At 35.5% G+C, this 20,256-nt stretch overlaps 2 protein-coding genes and 1 long non-coding RNA gene across 11 annotated transcripts in view; 1 reads left to right on the forward strand and 2 right to left on the reverse strand.

The window, feature by feature from the left end:
* The window catches only part of LOC139110602 (uncharacterized), a 103,657-nt gene that overhangs the window by 36,788 nt on the left and 46,613 nt on the right, over positions 1–20,256 (forward strand). The window lies entirely within an intron of this gene.
* Positions 395–4,233, reverse strand: LOC139110597 (fatty acyl-CoA reductase 1-like). The gene is made up of 9 exons (XM_070670451.1): positions 4,107–4,233; positions 3,674–3,922; positions 3,307–3,452; positions 3,071–3,180; positions 2,638–2,830; positions 2,052–2,291; positions 1,447–1,623; positions 1,291–1,371; positions 395–1,021 (listed from the first exon to the last, which is right to left on the reverse strand). Exons 1-9 carry the CDS (start codon positions 4,146–4,148, stop codon positions 922–924), a joined length of 1,338 nt encoding a protein of 445 aa, XP_070526552.1. The 5' UTR covers positions 4,149–4,233; the 3' UTR covers positions 395–921.
* Syt7 (Synaptotagmin 7) overlaps positions 6,431–20,256 on the reverse strand; it is a 145,080-nt gene continuing 131,254 nt past the window's right edge. For all 8 annotated transcript variants that reach the window (XM_070670444.1, XM_070670445.1, XM_070670443.1 and 5 more), the window contains 5 exons: positions 17,664–17,811; positions 17,038–17,147; positions 15,495–15,663; positions 14,942–15,154; positions 6,431–14,576 (listed from right to left, as the gene is read on the reverse strand). In XM_070670444.1, the coding sequence (XP_070526545.1) occupies positions 14,476–14,576; positions 14,942–15,154; positions 15,495–15,663; positions 17,038–17,147; positions 17,664–17,811 (741 nt within the window). In that variant the 3' untranslated portion in view covers positions 6,431–14,475. The remainder of the gene's footprint in view (positions 14,577–14,941; positions 15,155–15,494; positions 15,664–17,037; positions 17,148–17,663; positions 17,812–20,256) is intronic.

The following is a 20,256-nucleotide window of genomic DNA, read 5'->3' on the forward strand; positions in this document are numbered from 1 at the left end:
AACTTTATAAATAAACTACTAAACTATATTAAATGTGGATAAACACTTTCTTTCGACGTTATTGTGAATGACTAACAGTCATTTTACTTAGGCTAATGACAATTTTTTTAAGGATATATTCTTTATCTAACAACAATTATCAATTTGCGCTCGATAAACTGGTCTAACAGTTCATTTTCTAGCGGAAATTAATCATTTGTTATAGCTAGATTTATTGAAATTAAAATTTATCAATATGTCAATTTTAATATACAATTTTTAATTTGCTCCGATATTATTTAAACTTTTATTTTATAATTTAAAGCTTAATAAAAAAAACATGTGTTTTTATGCCAAGCTTATTTCACTTTTGAACAAAGTCTTTTTATTTTAAGTTAAACAAGTTAAATGTAAATGCTAAAAAAATTTGCTGGTATTTTGTAATATTCAATCTTTTTTAAATATTTTATTAAAATTGCAATTTTTAATGGCTTAACATTTAAAATATAATTAATAGAAGTATGTTGATATTTTTGCTTTCAAATCTACCTTTTTCTATGTGCATAAGCTATATCCAATCGATTCATGTCTTCGTGAAGAACAAATCGTTTGCCACCAATAACGGTATGTCTTTAAAATTAAATATGTACTATCGTTAATTATCTTTCAATAAAAAAAATTTTTTAGACGCTACTTAAACATTTAAAATAAAGAAATACTTAGTACACATACTTGCAGTAATCTGAGATATCCGAGAAGCCATAATTAAAAGAAAACGCGTCCCAGTCATCCGGTGATATTAAAAGCATTAGATTTAATCTATTTACTTTGCTATTAATTAACTTTTTAACCAATAGAATAAATTTATTTTTTTATATTACAAATTGTGTTCATTTATCATAAATTTATAGTTTGTTAGTCCGCGATAACATGCTGATGAGTTTATAACATATGATAAATGAACCATTTAAACCAATTAAATGTCATCCATAGTACACTGACAGCAACAATATGTTTCATCACGTCAAAAATAAAATCCATTCTAAAAGAAAAAAAAATATATATATATAGAATATTTAAATTATTTTAATTATAACTTAAATTATATAAATTACATAAAATTTTTTGTCTTATAATTAATATAATGCAAGTATTAACATTTGATTATTAATTTTAAATGAAATGTTTTGTCTTTTAAAAATAATTGCATATTTAGTTTCATGTAATATTACACACTTAAAAGAGCAATCGCGCAATGTTAACAGTTAAATAAGTATATAAATAATATACAATATAATAGTTTATATATACCTTTTTACATTAACTTTGAGTTCATCTATTTTATTCATGTCTTCGTTAAGAAGAAATTTTTTTCCACCAATGATGCAATTTCTTCGTATTACAAATAAATATATACGTTAATTATTATTTTTATTTAAGACGTTATTTAGGATAAAATATATTTACCTACAATACTTCTTGAAGTCATAATCGACATAATTAAAAGAAAAGTTTTCCCGGTCATTAGGGGGTATTGAGGATAGTAAAGCGAGATGATTTGTATCACTGAATTCCCATTCATTACATCCGAACCATCCAACAGCTTGAGTAGCCACAAACACGTTTCTTTGTAATCGTACTAAACTAATTAGCACATTATTAGTTCTATAGATCTAAATCAGTTTAACACTATAATATTACAATCTATTTTTAACCTATTTTTAACAATCATATAATTGTAGATTTAGCAATACAATTTCATAATACCATTGACGTATAAATATCTAAATAATATTGTGTTAAATAAAAATTCTCTCATTCTTCCTCTCCCTCCCTTTCTTTAAAACAAACTATATTTACGAAATGCAAAGGGAAGAGTTTGATAAAAATAAATAAAAAAAAAATAAATAAAAAAAGGAAAAGTAGATAAAAAAAATGTAGTAAAAAATTGATTCTTATTAAACTTTTTTTAAAAAAAATAGTTTAATATTATATTTTGTACCATAAACTAAGTTTTTCGAATTTACTTAAATATACATAAATTTCAAACTTTTTAAATATTTGAGACTTACAACGGTTGACGTCCAAAACGTTTTAAAATTGTGTCTACTATTAAAGCTGGTAGCATATGCAAAAGCATCATTAATGTGTAACATAAAATCCAATTATTAGTCTCTACGAATCTCAAAGGAAAAATACTATTTTTGAAAGGTACTTCTCTAAATTCTATTGCAAACATGGTACGAACACATTTACACGTCAAGTGTTTTTGACATGTACTGTTTACAACGAAATTTGAATTTGGTGTATGCCTAAACACAAAGAAAATTTAAATTTTATTAATCAGTAAACGTAAATTATAAATGTAAATAATAATAACATAAGTATATAAAATAAAAAAAAAAATTAAATTACAATATTATCAAAACTTACATAAAATAAGATCTGTTTTAAATTTTAGAAATGAGATAAAGATTCACAAAATGTTAAATTTAACATGTATATAACATTATTAATTTTTAATTTGTTAACAAATTGTAATTAAGCTAGTACTAATGACTAATTAAATATTAGAAATATAGATAATAAGATTCTTATTAACTACAATAGTATACAAAATTCTTGATTATATTTTGGATTAAAATAGTAAATACGTACGTTGTCGAACCAACTTTCCAACATGTGACTAATATAGTTTTGATAACAATGTCCACCGGGACTATATCTACATTAGCACTTGAAGTAGTAAAAGCAACTCGAAGTACTCCTTTTGCGACAGCGACATAAAATCCTATTGGACCATAAATATTATCCACCCATCCTGGAAGAGGCTCTTCTATTGATGAAAATACTAAAAAAAATATGTATTATATTTTTTCATATAAAGTTTTTTATGGCTATTATTAATTGAAAAAAGAATTAGAATATAAATAATGAAAGAAGATGTAAAAATCTAATTAACATGTATTTTACATCAGCTTTACAAAATTTTAATAAACTTGTTTATAAAATTTATTTCATAATATAGTTTATAATAATTGACTATAAAACTAAAACAAAAATTTATTTTTAATATTAAAAAAATTCGTACCCATAGATGGTCTTACAATCGCGCAAGGTAAAGAAGAAGAATATGTTTCAATCACATGCTCTGATAGGTTTTTCGAAAACACATACGTGTTGGGAATGCATTCCAAACATCTACATATTATTTTTAATATACGTAAGATAAAAAATATAATATAAATTTACCGTCAAATTAAAAAAAATAAATCGCAGTATACTTCTGATAATATAAAAATTATAATTACGACTATCTTTCCTTACTTAGCTGTAAAAATATTTAACGTGTGCTCATCTAAAGATTCGGCTACATCAATCATTTTTTGCCAATCGGCTATTAGTGGATATACCTTATCTCCCAAAACTGGTCTATGCGGTGATGTGAACGCAGTACTAACGTACAATAATGTCTGTAATCAGTAAAATCAATTATTTCGAGAGTTAAAATTTTTTTTTTTAACACTTAATAATTTATATTAATTTTTTAAATATTATATTTAATTTTTATAATTGATTATACATTTTTGTAATAATTAAAAGTAGAGATAAAAATTGTAATTAAGATATAATACGTTATAGTAGGTATAATAGAATGAAATGTTGAAAAGAATATTTTTGTTTTTTTTCTTACTTTTAATTTTTTCATACTTTGAGCTAAAATACAGATATCTCTTGTTGCTCTAGTATTGGTAAATATAGCACTTTTTAAACTGTCGTTAAATTTCACGCTAGCCGCTCCATGTATTATTATGGTCACTCGGTCAATTAGCATTTGTACGTCCGCATTTGATAGGCCTAATCTCTTTTCTTTAGAATCGCCAGAAATCGGAATTAGTTTTGAAAAAATTGAACATTGCTCTTCGCGCAGTTTGTCAAATAACTAAAACCAACACGCTTTATTGTAATTTACAAGACTTTAAATTGAAAACATTATTCTGTTTTTAATGGAACTACAATAACTTTTAGAAAAATAGCTTACAATTTATTTAATTACGGTATAATATTGTTAAAATAAAAAATATTTAAAAAAACAGACACTAAATATCTTAACTGAGATGACTTACCGGTAACTTTAACATATTTTTCAGCCTATCGTCGATACTCATACCTTTTTTAGGTCGAATTAAAAGAAATATTTCACCAACATCTGGACAAGACCGTAAAACTTTTCAATTAACACTTTACCCAAAATCCCGTCGCACCTGTTAAAAATATACTTTGCCCGGCGTAAAATTCGGGAATCGACATGACTGAATCAATTGTCATGTTATTAATTTATTTAAAACAGTCTTGCAATTATAACGATAACACAATGCAATACAAAGCGAAAAGCACTTAGAATATCGTCCGAGTTATGTCAAGTGTATAGGTTGATAAGGTGTTGAGAAAATGTTTATTTTAGTAAATGTGGGTAATATTCATAGTATAGCTAAGACCATTAAAATATAATTTAAATTTAAATCCACGTAATTTGATTCTAATCATTCATGAGATTATTTATTATGAAAAATAATGAAGGAAATGACACGCAATACACTGTTGAGTATAAGGTTAAAAGAGCAAGTAATGCGCGTTGATACGTCAATTTTCACCATACAGGTGTGAAAATATTATACTAATATAGAAATTATTTATAATGCAAATTGGGTATGAAGAGTTAAACGTAGTGTTATACAGAGTTAAATAAGAATAGAAATGCAGAAAGAGAGAGAGAGAAAGAAAAAGAGAGATAATTCTGAAAGTTAAACCGAATTTCGGAGTAAAATTAAATTAGGCTATGTAAAAGAAAAAAAAAAAATTATTTTAATATTTTTGAAATAATACTGAAGTAAAAGTTCAAGATCGTAAGAAAACACTTCTAATGCTTACTTCAGTAGTGCTAATTTTTTTTTTTTACATTTTGAACTATATTGCAAATGCATCTTATTCTTATAGCAATAAAGTTAATTATTGTGTCATGTTTCTAATTTAAATATATAAAATTTCTGTAATTAAAAATTTAAAAACAATTGCACGTGCGCAATCGAATTTGCATTTGCAATGATTTCAATTTAAGCTAGAGCTAACTCCATAAAATTTAAATAAATAAGATATTTAATTTAAATAAAAATCAATTTGAATTGAAAATGGAAATAATTAATATATACATACATATATATATATATATATATATATATATATATATATATATATATATATATATATATATACAACCGGAAGAAATGATGAGCTAAAATGCTAATCGAGTAGCATTAATCATAAATTTGTATAATTATTAAATAGTCACTTGCGTTGTTTTGATAACTTATAGACTTATCGATCCGTCAGTTTGATCTTACCTCAGGTTTCTTTTTTACAAACTTTATAAATAAACTACTAAACTTATACTTACGTTTCTTTTTTTATTTTATTGTTTTATTATAAAATATATCAATAAAATATTGCTGCTTATTTTATCCGTTACTTATAATTTTTTTTTTATTTTCTTTTTTATTTTTTGTGATCTCAGCACGTGCTATGAATAATATTTTGTGAAGAAAAAAGAATTGCTGAAAGAATATATGCCATATATACAGGTAAAGGCTTAGGTCTTTATTATAGGGATATACAATTTGTTTCTTAATAATCGTGTTCATCAGGTTTATCTCCAGTTATAACGTTACCCCGCTAACACGTAAGCGCGGTTTTAATTAGCCATTAAAGAAAGCAAAACAGCCGGAAAATATTTCACGTATCCAGTCATGAAACAAATTCGAGTTGAACGTATCCTCCCGAGACTCAGCGTGTCTTGCACATAATACTTTAAATCTTTACACGATTAACAGACAATTTATTCCCATGTTCTGGCTGTATAAAAACAGAGATTACAGATAACAGGCAAAGACATATACGAACGTAACCGTTGTAATTGACATATTAGAAATTTCAGATTTTATAAATATTGTGTTAGTATTTATTCCATTATTTTTCTTTCTTTCTTTATCTTTCCTCCCCTTTCTCTCTTTTCTTCTCGTTAGTAAGGGTAAAAGCATATAATACATAATCAAGTACATCTAACAAATATGAATACATAAGAATTCAACTTTTGCTGCCCAAGTATTTATATTTACACCATGTAACGTATAATGATATATCGGGATGATACATGCATTCTGACGCAATCTCGTCATAAGAAAAGTATATTCATATGCTATAAAAAATAAGTAAGCTAAAACTTACGAGTACGCTACCGTCGTCACTACTGCTTGGGATAATCCTAAGCTGTCTATTAAGAAAAACGATATCAAACATGCATGCCACTAAAAATGTACGGCGTCAGGTCTCAGGAGGATGTACACACAAAACGCGACTCGGATTTCAAGAATAAAATATCTTTATATCTGCACACTTTGTTTTTTTTTTTTTTTTTTTTCAAACAATTCATTTGTGTTCGCTCTTTCCTCTCTGCGGCGCGCGCTACTCGTATTACACATTACACGTTTGTGAAGCAACACAGACGGATCGGAAGCTAGTAATTACAATATTGAATCTCCGGATTGATTCTGGTAAACCACCCACCCAGCGCTTCCGTAAGCTTTATAATCCATACACGAAAGAATTGATTGCATCCATCGGCGCTCGCTGATGTGCCTACATTGTGCATTGACTTAACACTTACGATATATATATGTACATACACGTATGCAGAGATATGTTGTTGGTTCACTGTCACAGAGCATGTCATTTTCATAGAGAATGAAAAGGGCGGATAAATAGCGCTGATCCACACAGATTTATTAATGTACATTAACAAAAATATATCGGTAAATAGAAACGCATAATTTTACATTCGTTAAGTATTCGTGATTAGTTTTAGAAAACTGATTATTCGTCCGACTCAGTAATTGTTGAAACGCGAAAGATTTATCGAGATAATTTAAGAGTGTTTTTAGAATATTTCATCCGAAATTTACTGGGCTTATAGTAAATAAAAAATTTAAAAAAAAAAAAAGAAAAAGCCAAATTGATGCAAGGAGTTTATTTTTCAAGATATAATTAATGTGGATAAACACTTTCTTCCGACGTTATTGTGAATGACTAATAGCCATTTTACTTAGGCATATGACAATTTTTTTAAGGATATATTCTTTATCTAACAACATTTAACAATTTGCGCTCGATAAACTGGTCTAACAATTCATTTTCTAGCGGAAATTAATCGCTTGTTACAGCTAGATTTATTGAAATTAAAATTTAACAGTATGTCAATTTTAATATACCATTTTTAATTTGCTCCGATATTATTTAAATTTTTATTTTATAATTTAAAGAGCTTAATAAAAAAAATATGTGTTTTTACGTCAAGTTTATTTTACTTTTGAACAAAGTCCTTTTTTTTAAGTTAAACAAGTTAAATGTAAATGCTAAAAAAATTTGCTGGTATTTTGCAATATTTAATTCTTTTTAAATATTTTATTAAAATATTCCCAAATTTAATTTCTGTTGGCTTCAGTTTCTTTCAAAGTATCATTCAAATAATATCGGAACAGATACATTAATGGTATTAAAGTCGGCCAAATGCAAAGAGAGAGAATTGAAGACCTGATTTCCGGGCTCGATGGCTTAATGTGCCTGTGCACATTTCTCAAAAGAAACGTCGTGCAACAGCGAACCATATCGGAAGGTAAAATGGCTCCTTTATTAGTATCTAGTACGAATCACGGTACATTATCTTTTTTTTTTCTTTTTTTTTTGTTTAAAATCAGTTTTGACATCATCACGTGCAAGAAATTGCATTTTTAAGCTGCTTACAATTGAGGTAATCCATGATATAAGGCCCACGTCACTTTCCACTTCGTACTATCGCATACACTATTACCTAGTGATACTCTCGATACTTCTTCTCTCCTTCGTCACCCTAAAGTACTTAGAATTAATACATTTTGCAAGCCTGCGCAAACTTAAGGTCGAACATCAAATGTCTCCGGCATGTTCGCTGCAATCACTTCACTTGCTTTATCCATCATCCTTTCAACTTATCGTCAACTATGCTGTATGCTATGACTACGCTTCGACATATATGTATCACGATACGGATTAGTATGCCTAACACACACGACATTTCGCTTTACACTAAGTACTTAAACGTTACACGTTCAACCCAGTCTATAACAAACGTTAAAACCATGGTAATGTAAAGATCAGATGATGAGACTCCCAAAAAAAAAGAAAAAAAAGAATTATAACGATGGTAGAGGAATATAACGGATTAATAAGACGTTGAGAAGAAGATTGCAAATTAGCTGTCAAATTAATCGAGTAATGATCCTATTAAAAGCTCGGAAAATGGAACATTAAAGGGCCGGTTGTTTCAGCTTCTCGATAAACAGATCTATCGGGTGAATCCGTGTCTCTCGATTCGTTTAGATGGAAAAATATTGATAGACGTATGATCGCGCGATAAATAAATTTACGAAAAAGTTGAAACAGCTTGCCCTAAAAAATGTAGAAAAAAAAAAAAAAATAGGTACTGGCGTTCCTGGGTCAATAGTTGTTCACGATTTCCTTAATGATGTCCCGCGAGTTCAGCAGCCGCTGCTACGACCGTCTTTATCAAACTCGAATCATTTAATTTGCAGACAGTCGAACAATCGTATTATTCAATGTAGCGGCTAACGCGATAAAGTATTTCTTTTTTTCTTTTTTTTTTTTTTTTTTAACTCTCACGGGACCATCCACGTGCGGAACCGATTGATTGAAAAATGCAACTTTCAATAAATCGATTTTTCCGAATCAAATTACTCCGCAAAATCTGAAGATACGGCTGCGTTTAATTTCCAGCCAGACCCGTCGCGGTTTATTGGATTAGAGAAGAGTTAGGCAAACTTTTATCTATTCGCGTTCGCAGGGTACAATATATGTATGCACCTATAACTGCGGAGCGCAAAAATGTATGGGGAGGGAAAAAAAATAAAATAAAATAAAACCGACCGGATGGTAATGCGTAAAAAAAAAAAGTCAAGCAGGAATGCAAAATTTATTTGGAGAACATCGAACGTACGTCGGAATTATCATTACTCTACTCTGTACATCGTGATTACTTGTGTACAAAAGACCGAAATGCAAATACACCTTATTCCGGTAATCAAGTCGAGCTACGCGTAATTATCACCTTACTTCGGTTAAAACGTGGATGCGTGACGTGATCGAGAAGTGATCTTACGTGTTACATATTCTTTTGGCACCTTGTTACATTTTTTTTTTTTTTTTTTTTTTTTTTACGTAATATGATCGTTCAAGAAATGGCCAAGATTGCTACAGAAATCAAAGTCAGCTTTAATTAGTCGCTGTCTATTACATTTTCAACGAAATAAAAAAGCCGAATGCGACAATAAGCAAACGTGAAAGATACGTGACGCCTAGTCTACGTTTTTGCCATCCAAATTTGCGCCGATCGTGAAAAATCTAGCTCGGGTGTAACGAAAGACGTGAAGGGGGATAACTTCGAAGTGCACGTGCCGAGTTTGAGGGTAACTTGAGGGGAGAAAGGATCGTGTCTTTTAACGGTTTCTAACACCCTGTAAGACGCGGAAACGTCAGGAACGATCCCTGCTGCATCTGACGAGATGTAACGGCGAAAGGTGAGGAAAGAGGGACGCTCCGCTGAGTGTTCACGGTGACGGACTTCGAAGTATCCGGTGCGAATGCTTATATACCATCATTTTAACGTGATACGTAAACCGGGAAACACTCTGTATCTTATATACAATGTATACACGCTACGACATACAAATATTAATCTAATCCTTGTGCTACTCGATACTTCCGCATAATAATGTACCAGTATAACCATTTACTCACATGCTGCGTGTGCCGCGTACGCGTATGAGCGCGCGTAGCACATCGGGGTTACGCACGCACGCCCGCGCATACGCGTTCACGGTAGACTTTTTTTTTTTTTTTATTTTTATACTCGCTCCGTGGTTCGCTAAATCTCTACGGTATCCCCTTTCTTCCGCGTGCGCGGTAGAAGACTATTTGTAATTACGAAAAATCGGCAACACCCTCGGATCCAAATGTAACGCTTAAAATGTAAAAATATTTCCGGGATATATATCTGTCGCGATTGCAAAAGGAAGGTGCGGGACATGGATGGGATCGGGGAAAAAGGGAGCAGGTTTGATCGGGGAGGGGGGAGGGGGCACGTAGATAAACTCTTTAATAACGATATTTTTTTTTTTTTCTCTCTTTCTCTCTCTCTCTTTCTCTCCACCTTATCACGCCAAATATACAATAAAAAAGAAACATGCTGTCGGCTTCACAATCTCGCGGTATCCTGATGTTCCGCGGTATCCCGGTGACCGTTCGTACGCGAATAAAACGTAACTAAAGCGCCGCCCACGTTCAGGAAGCTTCCCGAAGGAGTCTTCTTCGCGCTACGTCGATTGCGATATGTACAGTGCGGCACGAGTTTGTATGGATCTAACGTTAAACCGAGCCGCCGTCGCGATCGGAAACTTGTGAGAAAAATCAAAAGGATGCGTGCAAACGTACAAATCAGGATATATTAAATCCGCCTTTTGTCTACTATTTTTTTTTTATTTATTAAGTAAACTGAATTTTTGTCATACTGATCACTCGACGCTCTTATCGAGACGAGCAGCAATTTCGTTCGACTTGCTCTTCTTCCGCGATAAGTCGCGCTAACGGCGAACAACCCTTTCGCCGACAGCTTCCCGAACGCGAACGACGTTCAACGCTAAACTTGATTTAAACACAACATGGATCGCTCGTTCTTTTGCATTTTTTTTTTTACGTCCTTTTTCGTTTTCCTCCATTGTTTTTTTTTTTATTTTTTATCTTTTTTTTTTTTCTTTTTTTTACATTAACGGCGCACACTCTGCGAGTGTACCGAGCAAATTCGCGCGTGAATTTTACTCGTTGTTTCTATATTATTGTTAACAACAGCAGACACTATCAGATATAACATAACATTATTTCCCATCTCGGCCTCCAGTGTGTGAGGTACATCAGTCGTACTACGGCGCGCGAACACTTTTTCCAAGGAATCGCCCCGACTTCGTCGATACAAAAATGCCGTCAAAAATTATCTCCCCCTCGCCCGGGCCTTTTTTTCGGGTGATAATCAGGAGTCGCGCGTAAACGGTGAAACTCACGTGAGTCACCTGGATAACGGGCAACGCTAGCCAGAAGCATAACTAACGAGGAGAAGAAACAGGGACGGGCGAAAGCTGTTCGATCGTGTCGGCGAATTAATTTTCCCGGTGCTTCTCGATCGCTCGCCGAAAGATGTTCTTAATTAATTCGCGCCGGCGAGATAAAATAATCCCTCGGACTTCGCATACCGGTTTAACTGCAGAGTCAACAATTTAATGACTTCTCAGATACAATCAAAGTTAATTCGTTGAACCGTTGAAACGTTTAACGTTTGTTTCACGTCTTTATTTCTGTCACTTTTCGAGCTCGTATTTTAATTACTTATTCGCAACGTCCGCAGATTGAATTCAATTGATATATCTATTAATTTTTGCGTTTCAAAGATTACTTCGTCGTTAAAATAATCGATCGAAAATCCGTGACAATTGTTCGAATTAAGTTAGTGGCTAATTCATGCCCGTCCCTACGAAGATACCATTCGTCTCCTACGATCTACTTCGAAATACCTCACTTCTTTAGGGAGAAACGCTTTCCAATAGTAACAAAGTTATTACTTATTATTTCGTCCGTTTTTTGCTGTCTCGAAGCATCCTACATTACAAACATCAACGTTGGAAGCTATCTTGTATTTTTTTTTTTTTTTATTTATTTTTATTTTTAATTTTATTTTTGCCAGCGTCCGCGCTTACCGCAGATTTGGCATCGAGTGCTTTCAGGAGACACGTCTGATCACTGAACGATCAAGTGATTCTGTAACATGTAATTGGGCCTTTCCTCCGATTCCTCTTGGAATCAAAGCGTAGAAACCAATTGTAATAAAGAAGAATCACCGAGCGCTTAATGACCAATCGTGCCTCCTGAACGGCATACGTTATTTTAACAATTGCGCGTACACGGCGTAAGTAATAATTCGCGTGCACCTCCTCGTGAAAGTGGCAAAAAAACGCACGTAAGGTCAAAGTAATCTCCGCAGTCAAAGTTAACTTCTAAAACCCACTAAAATCGGATCGTCCCTAAAAGTGATCGGCTGTATACAGCTATAGCCTGTAAGTTATCTCGATAGGGTTGCGCGCTCAGTTTTAGAACTTTGTTAGCAAAGTAATTCTAAAAGCCACATTGGATGTAGGTCTCGATGCAGTTGCGAAGGCTACTTTGTCGCTGACATCCTTTTAAATACGATCACAGCGAAGGTTTGTTCAACGATTAACGATTTTCAAAAATATTTAGAAGTAATTTAAACTAAGGCAAAAAAGTTTCCCCCCCCCACTTTTCCTGAACGTCAGGTATCGAAAGAAATATAAAAAAATGTTAGATCTACGTATGTGTAGCCGTCTGAATTACCCAAATCATCGAACTAACGTCTACGTTGGCAAAAATTAAATGCAATTTGGCTGGAAATTTTAAACGTAGAAATAACATTTGGCTTTAGATTCGAACTCGGATTTCTTTGTAAATTAATATTTACGCAAAAATATATTTCGAAACGAAAGGTATTTAGAAATTCACATCCGTTTAAAGTAGCGCAGAAAGGATCGTAAAGTCTGGGTAACTTTTTATATTTATACAAATTAGTATAAATAGCCATTTCAATGTTTTAAAATTTTATAAAATTCATATTGTCAAATCGAAGTCTTTTTAGAAATTGCTTTTCCATGTTTGAAACAACAGGGATTTGGAAAAAAAAAAAACAAATTTTAAACCCTTCTAATTTATTCACGAACGTGCGAACGTGATTTCGTTCGCAAGTGTCGCCGCGTGTAAAAATGCAAACAAATCGGGAATATTCACCGGAGGAATGTCCCAGATGAAAGATCAAACTTTCGGGAAATTTTTTTTTTTCTTTTTTTTTTACGGGCAAATAATATTTAAACAAGGCTGATGCGTTTGGAATTTTTTTTCTACCACGCGTATACGTAACTCATAACTTCTACATTCATTTACTTAAACGATATATCGTTAGCGATAAATCCTGATCGAGTAACATATCCTAATACCGCTTAATAGAAATGCATACATCTTGAATGCAAATTTGTAACGTCGTGGTCGTCACACTGAAATGGTATTCATGGTTTTAGAAAGCTCATCGATTTTTGCAGTCCGTCATTTTAACGAGATAATATCCCTCAATTAGACAGTTCAAGGAGCAAGTAAAGAAATCCTATCCGCCGTATTGTTCTATTCACTTTTAATCGTACGCGTTCGTGTGCGGGATTCTCAGTCTAGAGTTTCAACAAGAACTGTCGCATCATCAAACCGACAACGATGTTGAAGAAAAATTTTTTTCCATCGTAAAAACACTCTTACTTCGTCGGGAGAACGTAAACGCTCATCTTCGCTACTTGCTCCTTTGAATTCAACGTTCCCGTGATCTCGAGCGATCTTAGTTTTCAAACAAACGATACAAAAGTCCCGCGATACGCCTACGGGACGTACAAGTCAAACGTTAGTTTGACGTTCGCGCGAAATTGGCGAACGAACGCCCGGAATCGCTCACTCCGGAGCCGATTACGTCCGCATGATTAATCGGTGTAATTTTCGCGGACCCCCGTTTCGTTGAAACGCCGCACCGGGCGGCAACGAGACGGACAAAGATTAAGGGAAGAAGAAGAGGAGGAAAGTGAAAACGAAGCGAGTGGCGTCTGAGTAGTCGGAGGGGTCCGATTATTCCGCCGCGAACGGAAGACTGCGTCTCCTTCGTGAAACCGTTAGTCGCATCCCTCCTATTTCGCGAGCTCGCTCGCCGTCGGTTTAACTTTCGCAATGTGGCCGATGCATCTTATCGCCGTCGCTTATCGCCTTAATGCCCGGTCGTCTCGCACGACGCGTTTATAACGTTCGCTCGTACGTCCGAAAGCTCGACAGATTAAAGGCCTGCCGTTGCGCTGCGGCGATAACGACTCATCGTCGTGATCGCGGCTCGTTAATGCGCGACGACGGCCCCGGCGATGGGCGATAACGAGGATGCCTCGGATTTCTAATCGCGAATAACGCGTAATCGGCGCCTCCCTGACGACCAGCGTCGTTAAGAGTGCCCTCGCGCGACGCCGCGGAAAGGGATATTGTATAGTCGTCGAAGGGTACGGTTGCCTCTCGTCGAGATTGGTTGCGGGTGGATGATGTCGAACGAAAGAGAAGAGAAGGAAAAAAAAAAAAAAAAGAGATACATTTGCCTCGTTAACCGTGACTTTGGTGGGCGATGCGCCCCCGGGAGGGTAGGGGGAACCCCCCCGCCCGACAGAATATCATTTGTCGTCGATCAAGGTAAAGCGTTGTCCTTTATTCGGGCTTCAAGCGATGCCATTGCACAATGGTCTGCCTCGGCTTTGTGATCATGTCCTGCCAATGTTTCGTTTCGCTTGCGCCGCTTCCGTTTTTCCCTGAAAAGGAAGTACCGTCGTACATACACCGTTCTCCAATTTCAATCCATTATAGCGGATAATAATTTTTTTTAACAATGTCAGCGCAGACGCGCAGACGTAATCCAAACACGTCCGCTGGCAAAGCCTTGATAATTAAAGAGAAAAATTATTTGGAACTAATGAAATGAAATAAAATAAAATGCAAAGGTCCAATACTCCGAAATTGAGCGTGTTTGATTAACTGGCTTCTGTCGGTAGTAATTAAAAAAAAATAAAAAGCTCACTTCATAAACTCGATCTATTATTTTAAATGTGAATATATGGATGGGAAACATGTATACGTAAATTATATTATTCTGAATTATCGAGAGGCTTTAAAATACCTGCGAGCTGAATACGGCCGATCAATTCGTTTCGTCCAATGTTGTCGAAATCCATCACCATCACGTCCAAAGAGCATTCTCTGATCTTCTCCCAAGGTACATTAAAGGAGAATACCTCGTTAAATACTGGATTTAGGGTGCATTTGAAAATAGGAGTCTTGCGCTTCTCGATCCTCTTGTCGCCAAATTGCAGCCACACTTTGACGTAAGGATCTGAAATTATTAATGTTTAAATATCCGTCCAATTTGCCATTTCCGAAGCCAAGTAATTCGTCTCTTAAAAATATAATAATAAATAATAACAAAAACGTAAAAAAAAAAAAAGAAAAAAAGAAAAACGCGGCGCTGTAAAAATCACGTAAAGTAGCGCGATTTAATTATCAAGAAAAAAAATGTACTACGCGGCGCGAAATATGTTCCGAAGTTTTCGAAATTAAGCTCTCTACTTCGAAACGTGTAATTATGCAACTAAATACGAGTTTTCATAAGCGTTTGTCGAGTCCGTTGCGGCTCGCCGAGAAATGCACGTGCGACGCGACGAACGTAACTTTACCTGATTTTCCGTTGATATCCTTAGCTTTGAGATTCCTCGCCTTCAAGAGAGTCAACGTCAATATGGAATTACTTGGATGATAGCACAGCGAGCACAAGAGTTCTCCGCATTTATCTTTAGCCGGCGGCTTAAGGGCCTTCCAAAATGATGGTTTCTCAGATAGATCGACCTATGACAAACAAACCGCGAGATATTGCTGATGGCCAAACTTTCCCCGGCAATTGTCAAACTAATTAACGAAGCGAAATTCCAAAATGTAGAACTTTACGCAGGGAGGGAGTATTATCTTTCTCTATTATTTGTAGACATTAAACAAGCTTTAACTAATTTTCACGGATTATTAATTTTCTAAACGAGCAACGTAGTCCATCGTAAGCGTATTCGGAAATAATGTAATTAAAATATAAAGGAGATAAGAGAGAGAGAGAGAGAGAGAGAGTGCGTTTTCCACGAACGTGTACTCTTTCTTTTTCTGTCTCTCTTTTTTTACTCTCTTGATGCATCTTTGTTCGATATTATACGATCTCTTTGGGATGAAAGGACAGCGTTTGCCACATTACTATTAATACCTCTGTCACGTTTGTCTCTTATTAGGACGTAAAAGCCGGACGCGCACGCGAGATAATTAGTATTCTGCTCAGAGTGATCACGCGCGAACATAATAGTTAATTGATATCATATGTTGCAAATTACAAGCGCGAAATTTTTGCAACATAAACACGCCCTGAATTACGTCGAATGTGTCACGCTTCGTGTAACGCGAATTAAATGCGAAAATCGGTTCGTTCGCAGCTTCGAATCCATACCGTCGTTTATTCGAAACAACTGCGTTCGAATAAAAAGAAAGAAAGAAAAAAAAAATTTACTCATTACCGTTGTTAATATTAATAAATTATTACAATAATGTGGCCGCCACGGTTGCTACGGTCGCCGGATCTCCATTTAATATTCTTGTGTAATATTAATCTTTTCCATATTGCAACGACGGTGCGTGAGATTCGCGCGGCGACCGATTTGCAACGGCAGGCATGTATCGCGAATTGCTCTTGGGAAATGAATGTGTGCATAGGACGGAATTATCGCACGCGCGTGTCCTGCGATGTTATTGTGCGCGGAGATTAATCCGCCGCTTGGTAATATTGATATCGGGCGGAATTACGTTATGCGGTCTTCTGGGACATTTAGCAAATTAAAAATTTACTCCTGCATTTGGACGCAAAAAGGATAAGAAAGAAAGAAAAGAAAAAAAGAAAAAAAACAATTAAGTACTCTGAGAGAATTTTATACGTTTGTATGTATTTTATACATTTAGAGGAACCGATGTTTATTTAACATAAATCATTTTATTAAGAAGTCCCGCGGAGCCCACGCATGTGACGCAACGTAACGACTTGGTGGGAACCGACTTTGAGATGCAGCGCGTCAGATTCCGCATATCCGTTGCGAATCCTATTGCCGCGGCGGGCGAATCCTTTAATCCGCATTCACCGCGCGCAATAATTGAACCGCGTAAATTGCGAGTAGGCACGTCCCGCTAAATTACCTGGCAAAGCGGCAGAAACATTTCCCCTATGGAGTCGTCCCTCGAGAATCGATCGTAGTCGAAGACGTGTAGGTGTAATACTCTGCTTTGCAGCTTCTGTATGGGGAAACCTGGCGGGAAGAATCGACACGTAAATGACCGGCGATAATTTTATTTGCCGAATCGAAGTTTCACTACGCTCCGTCTTCGCGACGAACGTTTACATATGAATTGCACCTGGGAAAGCAATCCATCTCTTTATACCAACAAGGTATATTACCTTCGCCGCGGACTTTAACGTCAATGCGATGCAATTCCTCGTCCCCGAAGGGAAATCATACGCGGGCCAATTTACATGAGTTCTAATTATTATCCCGCGGATCTAATTTTAAGTAGAAGATCGTATCGAGTCGCTTTGTTATTTTTAAATTCGTCACGGACCGTTGCGGGATTTTTTTTTTTTTTTTCTTAAACCGGGCTTAACGCAATCAGATACAACGTCGTCCGTTCTTTGCTAACGGCACGAAGGAGAATTACGTTGAATTTATTTCCCTTTTGCATTTACGACGTCTGCGGGGGGGAAGGGAAAGAAAGTACGTTTTAACAAGCCGATGCGAGGAGATCGTTGCCGCACGCACGCGGCTTACCTTCGAAGTAGAACGTCTCGTTCCATCTCGGGTTTAACGTGCGCCTTTTGATTTTCGTCTCGAGCCGGTGCTTCTTGTCCGGAAGCAGCGTTACACGTACGTAAGGATCGGAAGTGCCCGACAGGTCCTTCGCCGGCAGGTCTTTACCCTGAAACAGATCGGTTGGGGAGGTTTACGACGGAATTTTAAGGAGACAACCAACTTTCCCTCGTCCTTTAAGCTCCCCGTGATTACGTGGCATATATACTCTCGTATACTTTCGCGGCAGGTCTTCTCACGGGGAGTGAAGTTCGATGTAAATCTCTCCGTACACAGAACTTCGCACATAATGCCTGCATAATGCTGTAAACAGGGTTGGATTTTCCACTCGATCACGGTCGCGAGCAGGTGCGACGTTAAGCGTCCGAATTTTTTCGAAGATTTACAACCAGAAAGATTAAATATAATATATATAATATATAAAAATAAAGAAAAGGGGGAAAAAAAAATGAGGTAGAACGCGACGGAATAGCGGTGAGAAAGAAGATAAAAAATGAACGAGCACGAGATAAGAAGAGACGGGAAGATGATGACGGTCTTGAGCCGCTTTAAACGACACGACTCGCGACAGTTTGAGACATAAAGTAGGAACATTTCGCATATTCCATGCGCGAAACACACGTCGGCGTATGCCGGAATAAAAATGCACGAAATCTATGAACGTCGGAATCCCAGCTTTATATTTACGTGCGTACGCAAATAGCTGTTGTTCCGTTCGAAATGTTATAAAACACGTTGCATTTGTCTGGTGAAGGCACGGCGGAGATACGTCTTCGTTTCTGTCGCGTCTTACAAAGCTATCGCGTCCAAGTCTTTCAAGTCTCCCCCGTTCGAGTGAATTCAGCGCGAGCTGAACGCGTAGCGGACTCGATATAACTAGCATCGTCCCGAGACAGATCGCGAGCACGTGAGCGGCCTTTGTGCGCGCACACAGTCGATGCCGTTAATAAGAGCTGTGTGGCCGGCAAGTAAAATCAATAGCGACCCTTAATAGCCACGATGGCGGATCTTTTTGAAAAATAAGTCCCGCGCGAACGCGCCACCTCCTCCCTGTCAACTTTCTAAGACAGCTACGACCGGTTCGAAAAGTCGCTCGTTGCCCTTGAAGGGATTTACGCCCGGAGGTGGACGATCATTTTTCACTTGCTTGTCAGATCGTTCCTGCGAAGTTCGTAACGACGTTATGCCGACTCGTATTTCTCGCGAGGAATAATTCAGCGCATTTAGTCCGTCGTAAAATTTCACCAGACAAACTTCCGAATTATATAAAATTTCTTTTTCTTTTTTTTTTTTTTTTCTTTAAGTGCAGAACGCGTTTTGTTTAAGAAGAGTTCCCGCGTGATTACGAGAAAGCCCTTCTTTTCTATTTAAATGCCATTAAAGACAAATTACATCCTTCCGAGTAAACAAACTTTTAATCTTTAGTTAATCTCAAGTTTGGCGTAATTAAAACGTAAAATTCTGACAATTAAAATAAAACATTTAGCGCTGATGGAAAAAAAAGAAAGAAAAATTTTGAATACGTAGGAAATATCGCGCTCGAAACGTCCGCAAAGAGACTCGGTTGCACAAATTGACAAAATTTCCCGACTGTACGTTTAGTTTCGGAATACGTGTACGCATTCCACGATTATTTCTGTGCGAGGAAATTCAACCGTGGAGTTTACAAATTACAAAGATATTGAATGCGAATGGAATATACGCCGACGTCTTTGGCGCACGCTTGATTAGCTTTCCGAGGTGTCGCGACAAATTTTCACCCCGCGATACATAGCGCGAGAGCTTCGCGTAAATAGGAATTTTTAAGGAACGAAAATATGCTCCTCTCCGCTTTCATCGGGAGGCACAGCATTCTGGGTCGTTTATACGCGTTAGCTTAAAAAAAAGAAACACGCACGCATACATACATTTTCATCGAAATTAACCGAATAGTCGGAAAAACAGAGATACTTTATGAAAATCATGTTGTGCTCGCGTCAAATTTCATGAGAATTAACGAGATAACGTGAAAAATAAAAGCGGCCATGTTTTGAATAATTTTGCACATGCAAATCGACGTGCGGAAATTTTAAAGTAAATATATAACACAAAATATAATACGTATGTAGTACAACGTTAAAATACATAAGCATAATTAATATACATGCATAAATTATTAATAAAAAAAGATATATATAACTTTCGATGCGCTAAAGCTCTTTATTACATAATTCAACAAACGATTAAATATTTCGCCAAGAAAAAGAGGTCGGACGTAAATTGAATGAGAAATAAAACTTTTACCGGCATGCTCTTCTTTGATAAACTGCACCGATAATGCCGCGCGCAATTCCATTATAATATTTTCCCGCTGAAAGTGGTACGTACGCGCGTGTGTATACTTGTAGTCGCACGAAGAAATTTAATATTACATTTCCGTCGTAATAATTTAATTATACGTGCCTCCGCGAGACGAGCTGTAATTGTAAGTTAAAACAACGACAGGGCGATAAACAGTATCATATCTTTATCGACGTTAATAAAGGAAGCACCTACTTAGAGATTGCTCGGCGAC

The sequence above is a fragment of the Cardiocondyla obscurior genome, linkage group LG21 (genome assembly GCF_019399895.1).
Source record: "Cardiocondyla obscurior isolate alpha-2009 linkage group LG21, Cobs3.1, whole genome shotgun sequence".
Classification (NCBI taxonomy): domain Eukaryota; kingdom Metazoa; phylum Arthropoda; class Insecta; order Hymenoptera; family Formicidae; genus Cardiocondyla; species Cardiocondyla obscurior.

What these genes read in the sequence shown, in the direction of transcription:
- LOC139110597 (XM_070670451.1), bottom strand. Translation starts at nt 4,148, where the DNA reads ATGAGTATCGACGATAGGCTGAAAAATATGTTAAAGTTACCG. An exon ending in TTAAATATTTTTACAGCTAA is followed by an intron (nt 3,181 to 3,306) that starts GTAAGGAAAGAT and finishes AATAATATGTAG; the next exon opens with ATGTTTGGAATGCATTCCCA. An exon ending in TGGAAAGTTGGTTCGACAAC is followed by an intron (nt 2,292 to 2,637) that starts GTACGTATTTAC and finishes CTTTGTGTTTAG; the next exon opens with GCATACACCAAATTCAAATT.